Source organism: Megalobrama amblycephala, linkage group LG7, assembly GCF_018812025.1.
Source record: "Megalobrama amblycephala isolate DHTTF-2021 linkage group LG7, ASM1881202v1, whole genome shotgun sequence".
Lineage (NCBI taxonomy): Eukaryota > Metazoa > Chordata > Actinopteri > Cypriniformes > Xenocyprididae > Megalobrama > Megalobrama amblycephala.
This window is the reverse complement of record NC_063050.1, coordinates 28,238,206-28,263,209: the sequence shown is the minus strand read 5'-3', so window position 1 is coordinate 28,263,209 and position 25,004 is coordinate 28,238,206. Positions and strand designations below refer to the sequence as shown.

Sequence of the window (25,004 nt, the reverse complement as noted above, 5' to 3'; positions counted from 1 at the left end):
AGTTAGGAGTTAGACGATTAACCTCAGTGGACTTGAACTTGAAAAATGATGTGTACTGACATCTTTCCGCGTTTGAAACAACATTCCTTCTCATGTTCATTCATGTTTATTTGATGCTATAAATTAACTAGTAGGAAGAGATGATCGGTTCATGAGCCGCTTGAGCTGAGGCGCTACAGCATCTGCCACGACACATTAAAAAGCCACAAAACGTTTTTTATTGTTCAAATTTCTTAAAAAACACCTACACAATTTGAAAGTTGCGACTTTGTTTAATATCATAAGTAACCTGCTTTGTCTTGTCTGTCGACGTGTTGTCAGTGTCTTCTTTGCTCCACAATCTATTTTTCATGCTGTGTGGTGTGACAGCGCCATGGCTTGTCAGACAAAGCAACTGTAATTAAGGGGGGGCGGGTCTTTGCGAAGGGTCAGTTAGAGCGGAGACTGCGAGCCAGGCCTTCTTGCCAAACATCACTGCCTGACCTCACAAAGATTGGTTCTTCTGCTTCTAGAAGAATGGACAAAAATGCTTCTGGTCTCTCGCCCACATGCCGAACACTGGTCTGCCGTCGCAGAGGGCTCCCTAGCCTGACAACGATGTGTCCGTGGTCACCATTATCCATCTGACCACCCAGCCCATGGCAGTACCCTGTTCGTACATAGCTGTGCCAAACCAGGGCGTCAGAGCCTCAAGACATGATCGATTTATGACAAGGCGTTCTGTCCCCACTCTCCACGTCTGCGGTGGGACTGGGTCCTGTAACCATAGTTGCAACGGCCTCATATGTAGCAAGCCCAGCCGGCAGGCGGAGGCTGCAGCTGCCATTAGACCAAGCAGTCTTTAAAACGTTTTTAGAGGAACCGCCTTGCCTTGCACAAACGAGGCCAGTGCATTATGAATGGACTGGATTCTCTGCTCCGATAAGCGCACAATCATCATGCGTAAGTCCAAAAATATTGTTACATCAGTCTGATCCTCCAAGCGCTGCCACTGCATGGGTGCGACCCGGGCAGAAGACACATCAGAAGGTTGATTGGCTTCAGTAGTATTGGAGGAAGTGGTTTTCCCATATGCATAGGAAACACAATGTCGAAGTGGCCAAATCAAAAGGGAACTGAGTTTGAACTATTTTAAGTTTGCTTTATGAAACCGAATCCACCGACAATATGTCTGACTAACCAAAATAAGCCTGGCTTGTATTCTGATCTTGTTTTATGGAACAGCCTTCAGGTGTGTGTTCACAGTGTGTGTGTTTGTTGTTCAATACTCAATGCAGTGTGTGTGTGTGTGTGTGCGTGCACTTGGATGGGTGAAATGCAGAGCACAAATTTCGAGTATAGGACACCTTGGCCACACGTCCCGTCACACTCAAACACTTTGTAAAGATGTAGCCTACGTTAGGGTTACTGAGACATAAAATACAATATTTGTAAAATTAGCCTACATTGATATTCAAAATTGATGTTACCTTATAACGTTTACACAAAATACACTAAAATAAAAATTTTAGTGTAAAGGGTAATTTTGTGGATTACAAAATGGTATATGCAAAATTATTCACATTCAAATGTATTCAATGTATTCTTTTGATTGATGCCTTTATTTATTTCCTTGAGTCACTGACTGCTATGAATTTAATCATCAAATGTTACATTTCCTATGTAAGCACAAGGCCATGCTGTGCTACATTTAACTTATTTACAATAAAGCACGCCTCGAGTACCTTAGCTTATTGCTTTTATAAAACAGTTACCACACAATACAAGTATTAAAACCAAAATGTATACATTAATATGTAAATGTTTTGAATTCATTAAATGCTCTCCACTAAAAAATAGTTCCTGACAGTGACAGTAAATGGCAAGAGAATGTTCCGCATCTTGTGAAATTCAAATAAAAACAGAGAACTGTTCTCATCTGCTGTGTCATTTATTTTTTAACACCATATATATTTTCTCACACACATACATTTGTTTAGCCTGTCTCAGCATGAGAAAACATGTTTTCTATCATTTAAAAACAGACCAATTTGCAGCACAGTGCGAGTTTGCAAGCGTCATTACAGTGTAAATTGATGGACATAGAGTACCATAACTGAAACAGAAAAGTATTAAATACAGTAATGTTCCCTCTGTGGGCTTCCACACAGACGTGCACACATTAACATATGTATCTCCTATATGAGAAGACCATATTGATTATGTTGCTAAGTGTGTTGGATGGATACACAGCCATGCTTTATCATGAACTAATAAAAAAATCAGAATCAAGGACTGGAACTAACCTTTTTATAAGTTGCATTATAAAAGGGGTAGTTTCGGCCCATCAAATTGCAAAATAAATGTAACTTCTGTTGCTGTTCACAGTCAGGGACTATTTTTTCCAGCGGAAGAAAGCCTTTTAATGATTTTACTGCATGAAAGTTGCACTGATACATATTTTTTGGCTTTAATATTTGTATTGTGTAGTAACCGTTTTATAAAAGCAATAAGCCCAGTGAAACCGCGGTTTACAGTGAATTTATAACAGCTAAGGAGGTTTAGGCAGTCCGCTCTGTGTCGTGCCTAACAACACCCCTTATCTGTTATAAATTCACTGTAAACCATGGCTTCTTGGGGTTTATTGCTTTATTATTATTCTATTACATGTTATAGATTTTTTTTTAATCATTTATATATTTTCTACTGTATGCTCTGGTATGATTATTTCCAAATGTAAGATCTTTGGTGTCTCTTCTGTGCTGTAAGATCGAGTGGGTGTATTTTCCATCCAAATTGATTAGGTGATGTGAGATAATGAGGCATGAGATAATGAAAGATATGCAAAATTGTCTTAAAGGTCTTAAAGGTGTCAAAACCACACCTCATATATCTGTTCTATCACCTCATATATTCATTTATTTTTGACATATGACTGGTCACACCGACCTAGCCGTTACACCAACTATGTCATAATAGATAAGTCTGTTTGACCTCTTCTTATCAGAACAAAACATAAGTTTAAGAGGATGTAAGGTTCGTTGCTCTTATGTTGCTTATCACTTCTGCTTCTTCTTTTCTACCTCTCTTTTCATTCAGCAAATATCTTACTTATTTTGGGTCCTTCTTTCACTATACTCTGATCTTCATAATCTTCATCTTTTAGATACAACACTTTGGAATTTATTATAAACTATAGAATAAGATATATCTTATTTTTGTTTAAACGTATATGTTATTACAATTTTAATACCGGATAAACATGTCTATAATTTTTAATAAAATTTGTTATTCCTTATTCAAATTTGATGTCTAACATAATCATTGCTTGTCTGCCGGGATCTGCATCACAAAATTTTATTTTTACATTATTTTTTACCTTTTTGCAACATTCATTTGTATTTTGATTATACAAATAATTTCACTAAACTAGTATGAAATATGACAACCATAACTCAAAATTAAATCCATGTTAATAAGACAAAGACTTTAATGATTTCTGATTTATAGATGAGTTCACATAAACATTATAAAACTAATGAAGCAGAATGCTCTTCATTAGTAGTCCTGAATAGTTGGAAATACCAATAATTAAACGTTTTGGATGAAATACTTTGCTTTACATTATTTCACAGCTCTGAGAAAGCTTTATAAAAATATTTTCATAGAAGGATGGGATGAGAAAGAGATGATAGGATGATTGTGTATTTGGTTGGATGAACTCCATATCATTACAGAGTAAAGGATTCACGTAGAAAACCGTATAAAAGCAGAGATGCCCACAGAGGGAGGGACATGAGGCAAGAGCCTGCACTAGACTTCATGGTGTAACTGCATCTGCCCACGTTCCCGACCTTGTCAACCGCGGACAAAGTCACGGAAGTTGAACAACATGAGGCCTCATATAGACCCATCACACCATCTTCCACTTTCTTCTGGGTTAAGTTTCCACTGCCTTGCTGGATGGAAATTCTCTCAATGCCTGTGCCATTACCGTCTGTGATGTTGACAGACAGTTCCCAGTTTGATGAGTTGCAAGAGGAGGAGTTGCAAGTGCCCTGTACATCGACAATTTCACATTTTGGTGGTGTCAAGTCAGTCACCTGAACAGAACAGTAAAAGATGAGTTAAAACAACAGCTTACTGAAGAATAACATATATATTATGCATATACATAATATAACAGAATATTTATAATATATATTTACTTTTATTTGTAAAACAGTAAACAGCAACTATTATAGCAACTTAAAATAAATGTTATATTCATTTGAATTCATTCCTGTGACGGCAAAGCTGAATTTTCAACTTCATTATTCCTGTCTTCAGTGTCACATGATCCTCTAGAAATCATAATAATATGCTGATTTGGTGCTCAAGAAACATTTCTTATTATCAATGATGAAAACAGTTGTGCCGCTTGATATTTTTGTGGATTCTCTGATAAAAAGTTTAGCAAATAACAGTGTTCATTTTGAATATAAATCTTACTGCGTCATTGCTAAATAAAATAATTTATTTATTTAAAAAAAAAATCATACTCGCCACAAACTTTTAAAATTTAGACATTTAAAGATTTTCCTATTAATTCCATGTCAAGTTAATAATTTAGCATTTTGGTGGGTCTAATAAATATAATTGTTTGATAGTGAAAAAAAAAAGGTTTTTTTTTGCTTTTGTTCATAAAAATGTTTAGTTCAGTATTGGGTTGCAAAATCAGAACCCATGACTGAAATGACTCATGTGGCGTGTGGTTTTTTGAAAAATAACATTTCATATAGAAATAGTCTGTCTGAACCCCTGTGAGGTTACCTTGGAGAGAACAGAAAGTCGAAGGACAGCATAGTTAGAATCACTTCCTCCAGGACCCTCTGCCTCGATGGTTAGCGTAACATCTGTGCCTGAGACCGTATCAGCAGGAGGAGTGAGAGACACTGTCCCTTGAGCACTGCCGCCGCTCACGAGACTGAGCCTGTGATGACAAAGAAACAGAACTGTGGCACAGAGTTTTGTTCTTGACAAGAAAAGCTATAAAAGCTTGTACGTTAGTAATCACTGAGTGATTTGAGAAGTGGAGAAATTACGTTGATGGATGCGTCATGGGGATGTTTTTGTCATTCCTTGCACGAATTGTGTAGGTACCGCTTGATCCACTGGTTGTAACAGTAAAATTTAGTTTAAATTCTTCTCCTGGCAACATGGAGCTGTCTGCCTTTGCCTATAGATGGAGAGATAAATAAAGAAAAGACATTCAATTCCAGAAAATAGCAATCTAATTAAAATAGATTTGTTTAAACAACTAGTGAGCTGCCTAATGACTTTTAAAGGAAGTATTCTAACTTCCTTTAACCTTACAAGTGACTTTATTGGATTTATTTTTTCACTGAACTTGGTGCAATGCATTCTGGGCATGTCATGCCATTCTCTGTGAAGAATATATGCAATAATACTTTGAAATCTGGAGGAAAAGTCTTATCTTGTAAGGCAGATACCATGTCTACCTTTTGGTACAGCTCAAGTTTTAGAACAGAGGGAGTGTCATAATGGATCAAATAACTTTTTGAAAATAAGTGTTTATGCAGTTTGTACCTTGACAGTGACTTTGGACTGAGACATCAGTGTGGTGGTCTGCCTCTGAAACAAGCTGGAGAAGGTCTTGTCTTTTCCTTTCAACAATATCACAAACTCTCCTTCTGGCACTTCTTTCACAGTAACTAGGAAATCTCCACCAGCCATTTTCTCTACGGTTCCATTAGACACCTTGACCCCAGACACCTCCACGAGAGCGACCTCATGCACCTCTAGAGCCTCTGGACCTTTCTCTCCAGACAGTGTTAGTAGCAGCTTAGCCGGTGAGCCTGAATAAAGAGCAAACAATCTTTTAACACCTCCATTCAAATAATTTTATAAGAATCGATTAGTTAAACACAACAGCAGTTCAAACCTGCTGACGGCCGCCCATCAATGACAGCATATCCAGGATGGGGTCCTTTGAATTCCTCCACAAAGTTGTAGATGAATGTAATCGCACTCTGACCTGAAAAATGCACATTTTAAATTTAAATCAATTTCTTTTCTGTCTACATTAAAAAGTCCTAAATAGAGGATGGCAAAGACTTTAGTCTTGCATTGGTTAATTAAATATGTACATAATGTCTCACCAATCACTTTTATGGTGTAGGGCTGAGATGTCGCCATTTCAATAAACCACAGGCCCATCTCAATTTTATTTAATTGGATCCGTTGCAGGTTTCCTACTGTCTGAATTTTTCCCAGAGGTCCGTTGGCAACAGTGTTAGATTGAGACACACCTGGAAGCAAGTGCATACCATTAGAAATATCTCATATTGAAGTTGTGCATAGCAACCAACAAAATGAGTACAGTACAATATAATATAATAAATTTGCGATTATTATAGTTTTACATTTTTAATTTAGTGTTTATTTATATTTTATTTAACTATTGTCACGGTTGATCAATCCGCTGTCTCATTCTGGTGTCTGTGTGTTTGTGTGGGTGTGTCTGGTTGATTGTTCTGTGTGGGCGTCGCCGCTGATTGTTGATCAGCGGCAGCTGTGTGCAATCATATCTGCCTATTTAACGCCTTGTCTTTCGTCTCGTGTTTGTCAGATCGTTGTTTGGAATCCTGGTGTTGTGTCCTGTGCTCTCTCGTGTTTGTTTGTTCCCCGGAGTGGATTACCTCGTCGTTGTTTCCTGTTCCTGTTCTCCGTCGGACTCTCACTTTGGATTGCACTCACGGATTCGGACGCACGGACTCACGGGCTCACGACACCATCTCCCCTCACCACAGGATTCCAGCTGCCCATCGAAGTCCCTGCGTCACCACTCTCCTGCTACTGTCTTTTCTCGTTTTGATGACTACTCTGGTGTGAAGCTCTAATAAAGAGATTTACTTGCACTTGCATCTGTCATTCTTTCCGTGACAGAACGATCTGACCAACTATGGATGCAGCAAGTTCAGCAGCGTTGACGGAGTTCATCAATCACAGCATTTCTCGTATGGATCAACAACAGGAGAGTATCTCTTCAACCGGACGCGCTGTTCAAGCGCTGGTGACGCAGGTGTCCGAGCTCTCCCAGCAACTTCAAGAACTTCGCGCTCCCACTGCGCCGCCCACGCCGCCGATTCCCCCCACACCTCTGGAGCGAATGGACCAGCCAGAGCCACGCCTCCCGGTTCCGCAGACCTACGCTGGTGAGCCGAACTTTTGCAGAGCCTTCTTGACCAGATGTTCCATGCATTTCTCATTGCAGCCACGCACATTTGAAAGAGAAGAATCCAAGGTGGCGTTCGTACTGACGCTTTTGACTGGTCAGGCTGCTTTGTGGGGAACGGCGGTGTGGGAGAACCAGGACCCGTGCTGCGCCTCGTTCCAGGCACTCGCCGCCGAGATGAAGAGGGTGTTTGACCGTGCGGTGGCGGGCAAGGACGCCGCTCGACAACTCACTGAGCTCAGACAAGGAAATCGCACGGTCGCCGAATACTCTATTGAGTTCCGCACCCTGGCGGCGGAGTGCCGATGGAACGAGGAGGCGCAGTGGGATGTATTCCTGCATGGGTTGGCCGACCGTGTCCACAGAGAGATCTACGTGTTGGACCTTCCTCAAACCCTCAATGGACTCATCGATCTCGCCTTACGAGTGGATGCTCGCCTCCAGCGGCTGGAGCGTCTTGCTCTTCCCAGTCCTGTTTCCCGTGGAGCGGAGGGACGGTCGGCCAGCTCAGCGGACACGGTCGGCCCTTCATCCGATCCTGAACCCATGCAGGTAGGGAGAGCTCGGCTTTCCCGGGAGGAGAGAGAAAGGCGGAGATCCCAGGGATTATGTTTGTACTGCGGCGGAACGGGCCACTTCCTACGGTCATGTCCAGTAAAAGGACCAAGCCCGGTAGTAATGAAGAGGCTACTATCGGGTGGGATCTCCGCCGAGAAGTCCTCACCATCCACTCTCCTTCCTGTAAGACTGAGATGGGCCACACACAACCTCACCTGCCAGGCACTCCTAGACTCTGGGGCTGAGGGGAACTTCATGGACACCGGCTTTGCACGCAACAACAACTTACCCACCATTCTACTCAACCAGCAGATCACAGTCAACGCACTCAACGGACAACGGCTCCCCAACATTTTTCAGTCTACCGATTCCATTACTCTCGTCACGTCTGGCAACCACACCGAAAGCATCAAGTTTCTTCTCATGGACTCCCCACTGGCACCCATTGTACTCGGACACCCTTGGCTCACTGAACACAACCCCAAGGTCGACTGGCAGCAGCACTCCATCACGGAGTGGAGCACTCATTGTCACAGGTCTTGTCTTTTGTCTGCTTGTTCCACTGTGTCTGCTTCTGTGTTACAGGAAGAGGCGGTGGATTTGTCAAACGTGCCCACGGAGTACTTGGATCTGAAGGAAGTGTTCAGTAAGTCCCGTGCTGCTTCTCTTCCTCCGCACCGTCCCTACGACTGTGCTATAGATTTAGTGCCCGGTAAGTCTCCGCCTAAAGGCAAATTATACTCTCTGTCCGCTCCCGAGAGGGAGGCCATGGAGAAATATATTTCTGATTCTCTGGCAGCGGGGTTCATCCGTTCTTCCTCTTCTCCAGCGGGGGCGGGGTTCTTTTTTGTGGGGAAGAAGGATGGTTCCTTGCGACCTTGTATTGATTACCGAGGGCTGAATAACATCACGGTAAAGAATACTTATCCTTTGCCGTTGATGTCTTCAGCCTTTGAGAGGTTGCAAGGAGCATCCGTTTTCACTAAATTGGACTTAAGAAACGCTTATCATTTGGTTCGCATCAGGAAGGGGGATGAATGGAAGACCGCTTTTAACACCCCTAGGGGGCACTTTGAATACTTGGTCATGCCCTTCGGGCTGTCCAACTCCCCGGCGGTCTTCCAGGCACTCGTCAATGACGTGTTGAGAGATATGGTCGACCAGTTCATTTATGTCTACCTGGATGACATATTGATTTTTTCTTCATCTCTCCAGGAACATGTGCAACACGTCAGACGAGTGCTTCAACGTCTGTTAGAGAATGGGCTTTTTGTCAAGGCGGAGAAATGCGATTTTCATGCACAGTCTGTTTCTTTCCTAGGGTACATCGTCTCGTCTGAGGGAGTGCGCATGGATCCTGACAAGGTTAAGGCTGTGGTGGATTGGCCAAGTCCAGATTCCCGTAAGGCCCTACAGAGGTTTCTGGGGTTCGCCAATTTTTACCGGCGGTTTATTCGCAATTTCAGCCAACTAGCCACGCCTCTGACCGCCTTGACCTCCCCCAGAACGACGTTCAGGTGGTCCGATGCAGCGGAGGCTGCATTTACCAAACTGAAGAGTCGCTTCGTTTCGGCTCCCATTCTCATTGCCCCTGATTCCTCACGTCAGTTCGTGGTGGAGGTCGACGCGTCAGAGGTGGGGGTAGGTGCAGTGTTATCTCAGCGCTCTCCCACAGACGATAAGATGCACCCTTGCGCGTATTTTTCTCATCGTTTGTCTCCCGCCGAACACAATTACGACATTGGTAACAGAGAGTTGTTGGCAGTCAAATTAGCGTTGGAGGAGTGGCGACATTGGTTGGAAGGTTCTGGGGTACCTTTTATCGTTTGGACGGATCACAAGAACTTAGAGTATATCCGATCAGCTAAAAGACTTAACTCCAGGCAGGCTCGGTGGGCACTTTTTTTCGGACGATTTGATTTTTCTCTCTCGTACCGCCCGGGCTCCAAGAACATCAAGCCCGATTCTTTATCTCGCATTTTTGACCCTTCCGAACGCCCGTCTACTCCCGAGTGTATTCTTCCTGAGACATTAGTGGTCTCCACTCTTACATGGGAGGTCGAATCGAAGGTCTTGGTGGCCTTAGAAGGGGTAACGCCTCCGCCCGGTTGCCCACCGAATCGTTTATTTGTGCCGGAGAAGTTGAGGTCCTGCGTTATCAAATGGGGTCACTGTTCCAACGTAGCTTGTCATCCAGGGGTTAATCGTACCAGGTTTTTGGTTAAGCAACGATTCTGGTGGCCTGCCATGGCTCGTGACATTCGCAGTTTTGTTTTGGCTTGCTCGGTTTGCGCCACTGGTAAGACTTCCAACCGACCCCCAGATGGGTTACTCCAACCGCTGTCTGTCCCTTCGAGACCCTGATCCCACATCGCGCTAGATTTTGTCACCGCCCTCCCACCCTCTCAGGGTTACACGGTCGTTTTGACCGTAGTGGACCGGTTCTCGAAGGCGACTCATTTCATTCCCTTAACCAAATTACCCTCTGCTAAGGAGACAGCGGTAACTGTCGTTGACCACATCTTTCGGTTACATGGCCTCCCGGTAGATGTGGTGTCCGACAGGGGTCCCCAATTTGTGTCCAAATTTTGGCGAGAGTTTTGTAGATTACTGGGGGCGACTGTCAGTCTTTCATCTGGGTTCCATCCCCAGACCAATGGTCAAACCGAGAGAGCCAACCAAGATTTAGAGAGAATGTTGCGATGTTTGGCTTCCAAGAATCCTTCCTCCTGGAGCCAACAACTCTCTATGATTGAGTACGCACATAATTCGTTACCAGTGTCTTCCACGGGCCTCTCACCGTTTGAAGGTAGTGTAGGTTACCAGCCACCTGTTTTTCCCAGTCTGGAGTCCGAAGTCGCGGTCCCCTCCGCTCACGCCTTTGTCCAGAGGTGCCACCGCACTTGGAGTAGAGCCCGTGAGACTCTTCTGCAGGTGAGGGCGCGCACCAAGGCTAAGACTGATTGCCACCGGTCGAAGCCTCCCGTATACGTCGTGGGTCAAAAAGTGTGGCTTTCTACCAAGAATATTCCGCTCCGCTCCGTTTCTAACAAGTTAGCTCCCAAATTTATCGGCCCGTTCCCTGTCACCAAGATCATTAGTCCGGTGGCAGTCCGACTCAAACTTCCTCCTGCGTACAGGAGAATTCATTCCGCCTTTCATGTCTCCAAAATTAAACCTGTGTTTCATTCACATCTTAATCCGCCCACTCCGGTTCCCCCACCGCCGCGACTCGTAGACGGGGAACCCACTTATTCGGTCAATCGTATTCTGGACTCAAGGCGGAGGGGACGTGGATTCCAGTACTTGGTGGACTGGGAAGGTTACGGTCCGGAGGAGAGAAGTTGGGTTCCTGCTAGGGACATCCTGGATCACTCCCTTATCGATGATTACAATCGACAGGTAGGTGGTTCTGGGAACGCCGTGAGGCGTTCCTAGGAGGGAGGGTACTGTCACGGTTGATCAATCCGCTGTCTCATTCTGGTGTCTGTGTGTTTGTGTGGGTGTGTCTGGTTGATTGTTCTGTGTGGGCGTCGCCGCTGATTGTTGATCAGCGGCAGCTGTGTGCAATCATATCTGCCTATTTAACGCCTTGTCTTTCGTCTCGTGTTTGTCAGATCGTTGTTTGGAATCCTGGTGTTGTGTCCTGTGCTCTCTCGTGTTTGTTTGTTCCCCGGAGTGGATTACCTCGTCGTTGTTTCCTGTTCTTGTTCTCCGTCGGACTCTCACTTTGGATTGCACTCACGGATTCGGACGCACGGACTCACGGGCTCACGACACCATCTCACCTCACCACAGGATTCCAGCTGCCCATCGAAGTCCCTGCGTCACCACTCTCCTGCTACTGTCTTTTCTCGTTTTGATGACTACTCTGGTGTGAAGCTCTAATAAAGAGATTTACTTGCACTTGCATCTGTCATTCTTTCCGTGACAACTATATACTCAATAACTTCTAACATTGTTAGTTTTTTCAGAGTTTTGTAGATTGAGTTTATTTTGTTTGTATGGCTGCCAAAGTTAATGCGCTAACTGGAATCATTTAAAATTATTTCAATTTCTCAGTGTCATTGTGACCTAGTGGTATTTCATGTTTAATGCTGGCAGGCTGCAAAGGTTTCAAGTTTTATAATATTGTATACCATGCAGAATGCCTCTGCTTTTGATATTACCTCTTCTGGTCATTCATTTTTCATCCCCATTTCTGGTTAGACGGGATGCATTTCCCTTTCTAAATTTAAGTCTAATGGTTTATAAATGGCAGGTCAACAGTTTTACTAGCTATTCCCATCCTTAACATGAGGTAAGGTTATCTATAGTCAGTACAACATACTGTTGCTGCCATCACTCTTTCATGAGACTAAACCATTATTTCACTTTTATTTCATCTTCTGTTACAGATTTTATGTTCAGTTGCTAGTAGCCTGGTAAAACATGCATGAAACTATGACTTATCCTGGACTAAAATGGAATGAAGATAATACAAATTTTTTGGGATAGCTGAAATTCAAAATGTTTGACTTCTTATTCCACAAACTCCTCGAGGGAGCACAGGGCCTCAGCAACAGTCTTCCAGCAAACTCGGTTTTCGGCAATTCTCTTCACCTGGGCCCACGACCATCCAGCTGCCTTCATCTCAGCTTCAGTGCACTGTCTCTATGTCTGTCTTGGCCTGCCCACTCTTCTTTTTCCTTGTGGGTTCCACTCCGGTCCCTCTTTGGTAACATTTTCAGGATTCTTGCAGAGGGTGTGGCCTATCCAGCCCCATTTCCTCTTGCGTATTTCTTGGCCAGTAGACAGCTTCTTTGTTTTCTCCCCCAAGCTGGAGTTCTTTTCTGGCCATCTGATGTGTAGAATGAAGCAGAGGTATTTGTTGATGAAGGTCTGAAATTTGTTGGTGGCTGTCTTTGTCAGTCTCCAGGTTTCAGATCCATACAACAAGATTGCTTTCACATTAGTACTGAAGATGCGGACTTTGCTCTGCTTGAAGAGTGCTGCCGAGTTCCAGACGGGGCATAGGGTGTTGAAGGCATGTCTAGCAACTACACATCATGTAGTTGGATTTGATCCTGTTGTTTGTTGTTAATCCTCATGGTTTCTGTTTTCTTAGGGTTTATTTTGAGGCCAACTCTCTCTGCTTCCTGCAAGAGCCGGTTGAGCTTCTGCTCTGCGTCTTGTTGCCTGTGTGAGAGTAGGCTGATATCGTCTGCAAAATCGAGCTGTTTGGTGATGCCTCTGTTGGCTTTTTTTGTGGACATTTTCATTATCCAATCCACTACCAACAAAAAGATGGTTGGTGCCAGCAAACAGCCTTGTCTCACTCAAGTCCGCACTTCAAAAGGTTCTGTAAGTTTTCCTTTGTGTACGACCTGGCATGTCGAGTAGCTGTACAACTGCTGGTTGATGGAGACAAACTTTGGTGGGATCCCATAGTGTGCCATTAGCTTCCAGATAACTTCTCTGTCCACACTGTTAAAAGCCTTCTCAAAATCTACAAAGACTAGAGTGGAGAGACTGTGTAAACACTCACCTGCCTGTAAATTTAGTAATTCTGAAGGCCTTGATTAGCTTCAGGTGTGTTTAATTAGGGTTGGAGCTAAACTCTGCAGGACAATGGGCCTCCGGGATCAATGTTCCCCACCCCTGATCTAGGTGGTGTTTCATATCAAATTACTCCTTAATGACTCATACGTTGGTGGACATCATCTCACAGAATGCATTGTATGTTTGTTATATTTATCAGAGGATAAATGGACTTATATCTTACTCCCCTCATGCAAATGAGGTCACTTTCGAACAAAGAAACTCTCCCACCAGAGAACTACACCCTTCTCATTGGTCAAGCCAAAACTCAAAGGTGTGACTTCTGTAGAGGTAAAAAAGCCCCCCTGCAGATTGCACGCTCTTCTGGTCTTCTCTTTGTTCCTGCTGATACTACGGATTGCTGTCACGTGAGACCCCACCCGGCCCCCGAGCTCAATTCAAGCCATGCACAACTTCCTCAACAACAGAGTCAAATTAACAGCGCAAGTTCGTCATCATTTATTCACTCAATGCAGAAGATATTGATTACAACTTCAGCACCATCGGACCGAACTATCAAGAATTTCTCCTGAGCCTGCAGATCTGGACACTCCTCAACAGTTAAGGCATATGCAAGTATAGTACATTTAAACACTAAACGGCAAAGGTGCTTTATACTGAGAAACGGATGGCTCGTTAAATGACTCTTTTCATAGCTCCATTCCCCTGTTATGCTACAGTTTAAATTCATTTCCACTCTCTCATTCCCTATGTATGCATGATTTGTGTATGTCTGTGTGTTTAGTCTAGCTATGTGTTCGTGATTTAGTTAAAGGGGTGGTTCAGTGTTTTTTTTCTAGGCTTGATTGTGTTTTTGGGGTGCAGTTTAACAAGTCTTAATGCTTTGGGGTTTTTTTTTGAAAACGCTATATTTTTCATATATTTTACCTTTATTCTACACCTCTGTTTCCAATGTCATATGAACAGCTCGTTTGATTTCCGCTCCCTCCAAAATACGCAATGTGCTCAGATTAGCTGGCCCAGTGTATCGTGATTTGCTGAAGCGTCCGGAAACGCCATGCCTCTTACCATTAGTTGTTACATGTGCTTCAGTGGAAATGTAAATAATGGCGTCTATATTGCTGTATCAAATTGAGCCAGAATCAAACCCAGATAAAGAGGGTCAAGCAGAACCTCTGCAATCGCTGCTTTTAAAGGACGTTTATGAATGGTATTTGTGTCAAAGTGTTTAGATATTCTGTCACTGCTGTTTGTTAGCTTTCAATATAAAGTTTTATCCTGATTAAATCTTTACTGTAGCTGAATACATGACTGAGTAGTAGCATTTTTTGTCTATGAACATAGGAGTTTGTTGGTGTTTGTAGAAGTTAGCTAACTGGCTAGTGAAGCAAAAATGCATTGGTCTTTGTTTACATCCTTGATGCAACCAAAAATAGCAACAGAACTATATGTTTAAAAGACATGTACTAACAATAAAACGTACTTACAGTTTGGGGCGATAAACAGCAGCTTCTGCTTTTAAAGTGAGAACTGCTCCATCTTTCAGTAAAAGCCTTTGTGCAAATCCAGCATTAAACTCGTGTAGATTCTGGAATCTGTCTTCAGCGCCGCATCCAGTGTAGAAAATATCACAGATTATTATAATGGGTTCTATTATCTCTTGATGCGTCGCTCGTGTCCGGTGTACACAACTCTTCCGCTTCCATATGTTGCGCGACATGGCCTCGCCCATTTTGTTGCGTGTTCCCGGGGGCGTGTTTTGCAGGGTTTATGATGTCACCAACCCAGGAAGAAGCTCGTTGTAGTCCAAACCGGTCGTTTTTGTAGGCATTAAACTACGATAACTTTAAAAGACAATATCTCCGTTTGCATTGAACTTTCAGCGCTATAACTTTGCAGATACAGTTTATGCTCAAGCAGCAACATTAAACACTAACTAAAGTTAAAAAAGTGAAATCGCAATGAACCACCCCTTTAAATAAAACTTGTGTGCACATTCTTGCGAGTTGATTCTGATCTGCTTATTAACCAATGTTGCTGATAACGATTAAGAGCACAACATGCTAAGAAAGCGATGTTTTTCTGTGGCCATGTAAAATATACTTTCTAAAGAGTTGATAGATGATCGATACTGAGTGTTCACTGGCCGAACAGATTAATTGATTGTAATATTAATTCAGCAACTTCAAGTTAATTAGATTAACTTATTCAAATATTTATAATTAATTATAACAAGTTATGATTAATTATTTGCTACAGTTACAAAGAATATTTTTATGTGAGTTATATTTTTATTTTAGTTACTTTTTTTTTTTTTTTTTTTCAAAAATGCTTTAATTTAGTTTATAATAATATGTGGTTCACATTCTGCTAAAAGTGCCTCTGAGTTTACCTGTCGGGCTGCGTAGGTTGAATGTGAGGCTACTTCCTGTGATGTAGATGGTAGTGTTGGACACAGACTCATCCAGGGGGAAGGAGAAACTCTCCACACGTCCAGGATCTCTGGAGCGCTGAAGAATTGTCACCTGACAGAAGAAGACATTTCACAGTGTGCAAACATTTGCAAGGAAAAAAATTCAGATATTTACAATTTCAAAATGACTATAAGACGCTGATCATACCAGGGCTGAAGTAGAGGTATCAACAATGATGTCAGTGGCTTGAGAGATGCTGGACTTGGAGACTTCAATGGCTTGACCACCAGAGGCCAAGGCAATGTCATAATACACCTGAAATTCTGACCGTGCATTCAATGACCTTCTCCTCCTGCTAAATGACCCCATTAAGAAAGTCACCTGAAAAGAGAGGGAGAGAGATGGAAATGTGGGAAACTAATGGAGGGCTGGTGAAAATGTTGATGGCAAAGACTGAAAGCGAAACAACGATGGACAGTTTACTGAAGACTTGGTGCTGCGGATGAGAGCGTTGATGGTTTCCTTCAGGTTTATATCCTTTGCTGGAGCGTCGGTAAACACATATATATATGAGGAGGAGGGAGCACCTGTCAGAGCCAACTGTGGGAGAGACAGAATGTTAGAAATAAGAAGAACCATGAAGAATGGTCAATAAAAACTGATTTCTTGTAGTGAAAAGATGCTATAGTGTTTTGACAAAACAAAGGATCTTGATACAGTCAATTTAGATGTGTATGAAGGCTCACATATTCTCAGTAATATTCTTTATAATATTCAAAATTCTACTATTTATTAGTTCTAACCAGAGACTATTGTGGTCGCTAATCAGATATGAGGATTGAACTGAAAGGCCACACAACACTGTACCTGAAGTCCTGACAGGCACATTTCTGGTGTGTCTCCTCCTCCATCCGCTTTGAGCTTGGAGATCTCTGACTTCATTACATTTGGGTCTGTGGTTCTTATTAGTGGTCCAAAACCTACAAATTCATACAAATTTTATGTGTAAAAAAACCTAGATCACTTTTGCCATAATAAGAGTAAAAATGTACATCATTGCTCTTTTCCAAGTCCCAGTGAGCTGCCTACAGAGGAAACATTTTAAGACACTTCATAGGCACATTCACAACATGAAGGCTTTTCCAAAAAGTGCCTACTAATTCTGGCCAAATTGCATGTTTTCTTAACAGAGAACAACAAACTCAGTGTGTGTAACAAACTCAGTGTGAAATCCTTTTTGCACTCACCTGGATCATTGAACGGTACCAGAATATATTCAGATGGTTCATCTTGAGTTCCTTTCTTACTGTCAATGATTTTGAAGGCGACTCTCTTGGCTTCTGCAATTTCTTCTGCCATACTGCCTGTGGTGTCAATCACAAAAGCCAGCACTGCAGATCGTGCAATACCCATCAGCCTGATGAAGGGAAAAATATTATTCTGGTTAATGGATTTTAATGTGAACATTATTTAATTCACATTGCATTTACAGTTATATACTGTATATTATTTAGAATTAGAAATGCTACATACACTACCATTTAAAAGTCTTATCCAGACTTATGCTCACCAAGGCTACATTTATTTGATAAAAAAAAAAAATACAGTAACATAGCAGCACTATTGTGAAGTATTATTAAAATAACTTTTAAAAGATAAACATTTAAAATAACTTTTCTGTTTGAATATATTTTAAAATGTAATTTATTCCTTTAATGTCAAAGCTGAATTTTCAAAAAAAATTCTGACCCCAAATTTTTTTAAACAGTAGTGTAGAAAACAGGTTGTTAAATGAAAATTCTTTGGACGTTCGAGATTAATATATTTTGTAAATAAAGTTTTGCGCAAACAAAGTAGCTACTTGTGTCACTTCATTAAATCGAGGTTAAACCACTGGAGTCACATGGATTACTTAAAGGTGCCCAAGAATGCTTTTTCACAAGATGTAATATAAGTCTAAGGTGTCCCCTGAATGTGTCTGTGAAGTTTCAGCTCAAAATACCCCATAGATTTTTTTTAATAAATTTTTTTAACTGCCTATTTTGGGGCATCATTAACTATGCACTGAGTTTTTCAGCGCACCGGCCCTTTAATTTGCGTGCTCCCTGCCACACAAGCTCTCGATTATATTACAGCACATTTACAAAGTTCACACAGCTAATATAACCCTCAAATGGATCTTTACAAAATGTTCGTCATGCATGCTGTATGCATGCTTCGAATTATGTGAGTAAAGTATTTATTTTGATGTTTATATTTGATTCTCTATGAGTTTGAGGCTGTGCTGCGTGGCTAACGGCTAATGCTACACTGTTGGAGAGATTTATAAAGCATGAAGTTGTGTTTATGAATTATACAGACTGCAAGTGTTTAAAAATGAAAATAGCGACGGCTCTTGTCTCTGTGAATACAGTAAGAAACGATGGTAACTTTAACCTCATTTAACAGTACATTAGCAACATGCTAACGAAACATTTAGATTTGTACAATTTACAAATATCACTAAAAATATCATGATATCATGGATCATGTCAGTTATTATTGCTCCATCTGCCATTTTCGCTGTTGTTCTTGCTTACCTAGTCTGTTGATTCTCCTGTGCTAATCCAGAGGTTACTGGCTGCCCTTGTCTAATGCCTTTCATAATGTTGGGAACATGGGCTGGCATATGCAAATATTGGGGCGTACACCCCGACTGTTACGTAACAGTCGGTGTTATGTTGAGAGCCGCGTGTTTTCCAGAAGTCTTTTAAACAAATGAGATTTACATAAGAAAGAGAAAGCAATGGAGTTTGAAACTCAATGTATGTCTTTTCCATGTACTGAACTCTCGTTTAAATCTAGGGCACCTTTAATGGTGTCTTTACTACCTTTCTGAGCCTTGAAAGTTGCGTATGTAGCCCTGAGTAAACCCAGCTTCACCAGCAGAGGGCACCCTAAGCGCTACATTAGTCTGGTCGCTGACGCTACAGTGGAAATAGCGTTTAGTATGTCATGAAAGAGTTCTGTGCACGCTACAGTGAGTACTCTCGATCTAAACTGTGTTTTCATATCTCTTACATTTAAGCTGACAATATTTAATTTTTCAGCAATGCACAACAGTATTATATTTTCATAGAACTGCAGTTCGTGCCTGAGGCATTACGAAATGTTGACGCAACTTGAATGCAACTTGACAGTGATTAAGAGTAGGCTATTTGCTTCTAAAATGGCGGACAGTGATGTTAATAATCCTGGTAAAAGATCGTAACACTAAGCGTGAGCAAAAATGAAACACAGGTGCTTAAAAATACCATGGTTGAGATGAAAAATGAGAGACGAGTAATGGATAATTAACTTAATCTACATTTAAGAACAATGATTAGCCGTATGTGGTGTTCAGTAAGCTAAGCTAAAAAGCACGTGTGAACAGGCCTCACCCCACTCCCATGTTAATTTCATCTAGTGTCATTCTTTCAGCCACTCAGTTCAGAGAGCATTTCGTGAATTTGAGTCAGACTCGGTGTTAAAAATGCATTTACTATCCATTTAGTGAGAATGGGATGTCAAAATACAGTAACAGGTGTTGGTTTAAAATCAAGTTCATAAAATAGTAAGTTCACAAGCATATTTCATATTGGATTAAAACTGTGAAATAATTAAATAAATTAAAAAATAATAATTAATTAAAAATAATTAATAAAATAATGATTAAAAAAGCAGTAAGACAGTTCATGCAGTTATAAATGCTAGAGTAATGTGAATATATACTGAATCATCATTTCTACGGTTACAAATATGAAGTATGTGCATCTGTGTAGGAGTGTAATGTGATATTTTAATGTTAAATCGCTGTACTGCTAGGCTTTGTAAGAGTAATTATCAAACATGTTCGGGAATTGTGTTATGTTTATGGATTTAGAAGGGTAACGTGTCTATTGTCCTGTACAGTATTTGCATTTGCACAATAAGATATTGTTTTTGACAATAGGTTAAGCTAGTACAGTGGAAATAGCGTTTAGTATGTCATGAAAGAGTTCAAGTGTGCACACTATAGTGAGTGCTCCTGATCTAAACTGTGTTTTCATATCTCTTACAGAGAAATAAATGTATTGTAACTTGCACAAAGGACGAGCACAGCCTCATTCTTAAAAAGTGTAACACATAGACTAAGGAGGAACAGAAAGCTTTTAGATTTCATTAAAAAGCGTGACTTTTCGTAATAATGGTGTACCAATAAATAAAGGTTTTGCTTTTTTTTTTAAATTGCAGGGTACATATTAGTGCATTTATGCAGTAATTTTGATAGCAAAAGTGCAGCTGTTTTAGTTTGGGCTTTAGAGTTTCAATGCAAGTAAAACTAAAACTTTTTTTTAAATACTGGGAAATATACTCTTGTTTCATATAGTTACAGGGTAAGTGTGACATCTGCGGGGTGTAAATTAAAGCGGAGCTTGTTACCCTCTTGTTCCATGAAGTTACATGTTGTATAAAATAAAAACGCATACACGCAATTTGATATCACTAACATAAGAGGGTTGAGTTCACGCCGTTCACACTTGACATAACTTGAAGCGTGATATAAGCGTGCCAAGGAACTCACGTGAAAAGTCATGCGGAAGTCGGATGTTTTATTTATATATTTATTTTAATTAATGCTTACAACAATATATAAACAATAATAGATGATATCAAGGAGAAACAAACAAGACAGGAGAACAGAGACCACAGCGCGCTTACGTCAAGCTTCACATTGCGCTTCACAACGTGCTTATGCCAAAATCATAACAGCTATAAAAGGGAAATGGCAAGAACTTTGGAATAAGAAGTGACAGGAAAGACATCTTTATAATATTCAAAATCAAGTAGGAGGTGAAAGAGGGTATTTTGGCAGAAGAAGAGAAGATACAATCATTACAAGACTTCGCCTTAAGCACACAGCTCTAAATTATTCCCTGTATAGAACGAGCAAACATGAGTCTGGGAAATGTTTATGTGGATCAGACATCCTGTGCTTCATGTCTGCTTTGATGTGACCACATCAAGACACTCATGCATGCGCTGGGGTTGTATCTAGAAGGGATACAGCTACGGCTGGAAATTAAGCAAAATCTGAGGATAAAGGACAGTAAATTAAATTTGCAACTTATCAAATTGTGTTTTATTAACATCTACACCTAGCCCCAACCCTAAACCTACCCTTACAATACTGCAAATATAGTTATTAAATTAAATAAATAAATATTAAATGATGCAATAATGATGTGCGCATGTCCAGTGGCCATAGCTGTATGCCTTCTAGTCTTTACCATGTGCTGGTGACAGTTGGTCGGAAGCGAAAAGATGAGTAAATTATGAGAACATTTCTGTTGTAAATCTGTTTTGAATTAAGTTGTTTTTCAGGTTTCAGAGTCAGTGATATCAGATTGTGTGGATGTTTTTATTTTATATACCCTGCAACTTCATGGAACATGAGGGTAACAAGCACCACAGCCTGCGGATGTATCATAATAATAGAATAAGTACCCCTTAGTTCTAAAATACTTACAGTATAAATATTTGTTCATTTTCCCAGTTGTTACCCCTTTATTCCTCAAACGTTAAATATTGTTCTACTATCTGGTAGTCTACTTTATAAGTACACTATAATTACTGAAAGGCAGGCTGTAAATTTGTTTTACTTGCGTAGGAGGCCTACTTTCCAGGCTGTAATATAAAGAGTTATGCAGAATTTTCATTTTTGGGTGAACTAAGCCTTTAAGAGAACATGACATTTTGTTCCCAGCATTGCAAGTAATAATACTTAAATGTTTAAGAAAGTTTGTCTAAGGATATATAAGGAATTTATTCCCATACCGAAGGTAGTCCTTGTTTCCTATAGCTCCACGGATGTCCTCCAGCAGCTCCAGGGTGGCTTCAGATGCCAGGTTCACGGCTTTATTGTGTAGATCAGCATTATAGGAAAGCCGCTCATCTTTACTGATCCCACCTCGAGGATTCTGTTTACTGCTGAGATCAGACTTTCCACCATGACTACATTTACCTTTCACACACACATAAAAGACAAATAATGAAACTGTAACAATTAAGACATTAAGAATATTTTTAAACTTAATGTGGAGGTATAATGCTATTTCATGCATACTGACTTATTAACACTGTTAAAGAGTTGGATTATCATGCTAAACATGGCCAAAGTTTAAAACACAAGTTGGACGTATGATGGAGTATTTCTGTGCCAAAAATACTCTTCCAAATCCTCACGAAGTTCGGGGTCTTTTTTTCAAGTATGTGCCTGTTTGACATCAAAATGGTCAGAATTCCTTGTATGGGCACTTCTCCCGGAAGAGATGCGCGCATACGTTGACCAGAGCGAGAGAGCAAGAGACGCCCATCAATGCGCATTCGGCTTTACGGAAGTCGTTGGCAGTGCTGCACAGGTCACAGGACTTCACGAAATCAACAATGTCACCAAAGAAGTGTGTTTTTGGTTGTGAGGGTAAGTTAGCCTTGCCTCCCAAAGAACCCAGCGTTAAGTGGAGCTGAGAGTTTTGTGCTCACGCATTACATTGATGCGCTCTTGATATTTGTTATTAAACATAGAAACTGATAGTTTCAATCATTTTTTAATTGGTTAAAATAAATGGAGAATATCTTGTGTTTTTCCGTGGCTGCTCGAGCCCTCAGGATCGGCGCTTATGTTTTAATAAACAAGGCCCAGTTCAATGCTGGATTTACAGATCGTTTGAAACTGAAAGATGGAGCGGTCACCGCGATAATGATCCCGGTCATGAGTCAGAACCGCAGGTGGTGAGTAAATCTGCTTCAAATGTCTGTTTTGTTGGCAATAGGCACTTAAGTGCATATAATGTAAACAATACGAATGTAGTGTGAAGGGGTGGATTCTGGAATCCACTGCCGCTTCAATATATATCTTTTAAGTTATTATTCAACATATCTGGTAACAAGGGTCCCTAACAGTTTATGGTGGAGGAATTGCGAGCAATCATTCTTTGGTGACATCCCTGACTAACCAACAAACAAGGTAGGAAGATTTATTTATTTATTGGTTAGGGCTGTCTGGTTGAAAGAGTTGAGAGGATTGGGAAGTGAGACGGTGGGTTTACGCACTCAGACGTGAGTGTAGGACACCAGGTCCTTGAATACAGGCTGGTGTATTACCGAAAGCCATAAGAGGCAGACGGTTGGTGATAACTACACTCCATTAAGGAGTTGGAAAGCACTGAAAGCCATAATAGGCAGACAGTGTGGTGGATACCCCACCCCATTAAGGGGTAGGGAAGACACTAGTAAGCTGGGATACTGTACTCTATTAAAGGGTTGATAAAGACACTGGAAGCCATAAGAGGCAGACAGTGTGGGGAGAGTTGGTTGGTCACGGATGCATCAGGAACGATCCCGACAACAATAAAATTGTGACACTAATTGGATTGGACCAGTATATGTAACTGTGATTTTGGAGTATACTTTGCAGTTTCATCAAGCAGAAGCCAAAGCTGTGTTGTTTAAAGATCGCCGCCTCCATCTGTTCAGGTGAGTATTAACTTTTACTAAGATATGGCTGACAAATGGAGTAACTTGATCAGTCCTGATACAGATGACACAGAAGGGAGTAAACGCTGTAAGCAGCTTTGCTCTGAGGCTCTCACTTCAAAGAAATATGCAGAGCTAATCAAGAAAATGGTTAGTCAGGGCTTTGATTCTGATTGGAATGTTGTTCAACAACTTGACTGGCTACAGACCAAGAAAGAGCCTGAAAGATTTAAATTTCTTGCTGTTTGTGCTTATTCTTGGATTTGTAAAATGGGTGGTGTACCTTTAACTCTTGAAAAGAAAATCCCAGACGTAACTGAGGGATGGTACAGTCTGACTGCCCAACGTGATAAAATATGTGAAATCACAGGAATTGACGCAGGGTTTGATCTGAGTAGTTGTGAAAAAGCAGATAGAGCCATGAGCTGTAAATTATCGCAGAGTGTGTCTGCTCTCTCCGCTTCCGAGCTCTCTTCTCAGACTGTTCAGGCAGCTGCCACTTCAGGCACCACCCCACAGACTGAGAACCAGACTGATAGCCCTTACACTGAGATGTGCAGTTTATTGAATGTTGCTGCTGCAAATACCCTTCACACTTATGCAGAAACCCCAGAGCTTCCTACCATGCAAGCAAAACCTAACACAGGTCCCGAAGTCAGAAATCTCCGTCTGACCCCCATGGAACTGAATGTGGTCACTTCCAGGGGGACTGTCTCAGCTGCTCCAGTCAGACGTTCTGACAATGTTGAGAGAAACATAGAGGTGGGAGCCGCTTTTGAGCTCGGAGAGTGGTCTAGACTCTCAGCCTCTGAGAAAAACAGTTTGCTTGCAGGATTGGAACCTTTTAAATTGTTTAACCCAAACAAAGTCTTGTGGGATAAAATAGAAGCAGTTGCTAGGCAACAAAATTTGGGCATAGCGGATGTACAGGTTCTGGTAGAAAGTCTGGTTCCCTCAAGTAAATTACGTAGAATTCAGGGAATTGAGTTTGGCCCTAGGGCCCCAGTAACTTGGGGACAATATTGCATGGCTTACAGTGACTATAAAAGACAAGTAAAAGAAATTTTGGGTCGGGGATCCTTTCCCTGGACAAGTGTAACGCAAGTCAAACAAAAACCTGGTGAAAGCCCTTTAGAATATGTTGAGCGTTTCCGAGCAGCTTATGAAAATTACTGTGCTGCCAATGATAATGATGAAGATTATGATTCGGCTATTGTGATTGAATCTGCCACAGGAGGATTGTCCAAAGTATACAGAGAACTGCTTATCAGTGGCTCTGTTCACATTCCAAACTGGGAATGCCTGCTTCAATGGTGTGCTGTATGCTGGAGCCGTTTACAAGCTAATAAGGATCAAAATATAGGCGAAGTATCTGCTGCTGTGGTTGAAGCTAAAACAAATCTACAAAATAACATAGAATGTTACCAGTGTGGTAGGAAAGGGCATTTGGCTCGTACATGCCGTAAACATCCGTTAAAATGCCACAAGTGTGGGAAACTTGGCCATAGCCACAAATTTTGTAAACAAAAGAAGGAAAGAAACAAAAAAGAGACTTCCACTCTGTCTGAGAGCTTGTGAAACTGAGAAAGAACAAGAGGTAAGGTCAAAAGATTGTAGTCTTAAGGAACTCCTTTTGAAGGGAAATCTATAATAATAAGTTTGGACAAAAACAGGTTAATATAAAATTACTGAAAATGAATCCAAAACGTGAGTTAAAAAAATATATAAAAAGTAAATAGAGG

General features: G+C 41.2%; 1 protein-coding gene across 2 annotated transcripts in view; it reads right to left on the bottom strand.

Moving 5' to 3' along the window:
* Positions 1–1,911: 1,911 nt before the first annotated feature.
* LOC125272175 (von Willebrand factor A domain-containing protein 7-like) overlaps positions 1,912–25,004 on the bottom strand; it is a 46,409-nt gene continuing 23,316 nt past the window's right edge. For both annotated transcript variants that reach the window (XM_048196845.1, XM_048196844.1), the window contains exons 6-17: positions 21,565–21,751; positions 16,977–17,146; positions 16,597–16,709; positions 16,213–16,329; positions 15,937–16,110; positions 15,708–15,840; positions 6,141–6,290; positions 5,924–6,016; positions 5,569–5,837; positions 5,064–5,197; positions 4,792–4,951; positions 1,912–4,082 (exon numbers count right to left, since the gene is read on the bottom strand). In XM_048196845.1, the coding sequence (XP_048052802.1) occupies positions 3,711–4,082; positions 4,792–4,951; positions 5,064–5,197; positions 5,569–5,837; positions 5,924–6,016; positions 6,141–6,290; positions 15,708–15,840; positions 15,937–16,110; positions 16,213–16,329; positions 16,597–16,709; positions 16,977–17,146; positions 21,565–21,751 (2,072 nt within the window). In that variant the 3' untranslated portion in view covers positions 1,912–3,710. The remainder of the gene's footprint in view (positions 4,083–4,791; positions 4,952–5,063; positions 5,198–5,568; positions 5,838–5,923; positions 6,017–6,140; positions 6,291–15,707; positions 15,841–15,936; positions 16,111–16,212; positions 16,330–16,596; positions 16,710–16,976; positions 17,147–21,564; positions 21,752–25,004) is intronic.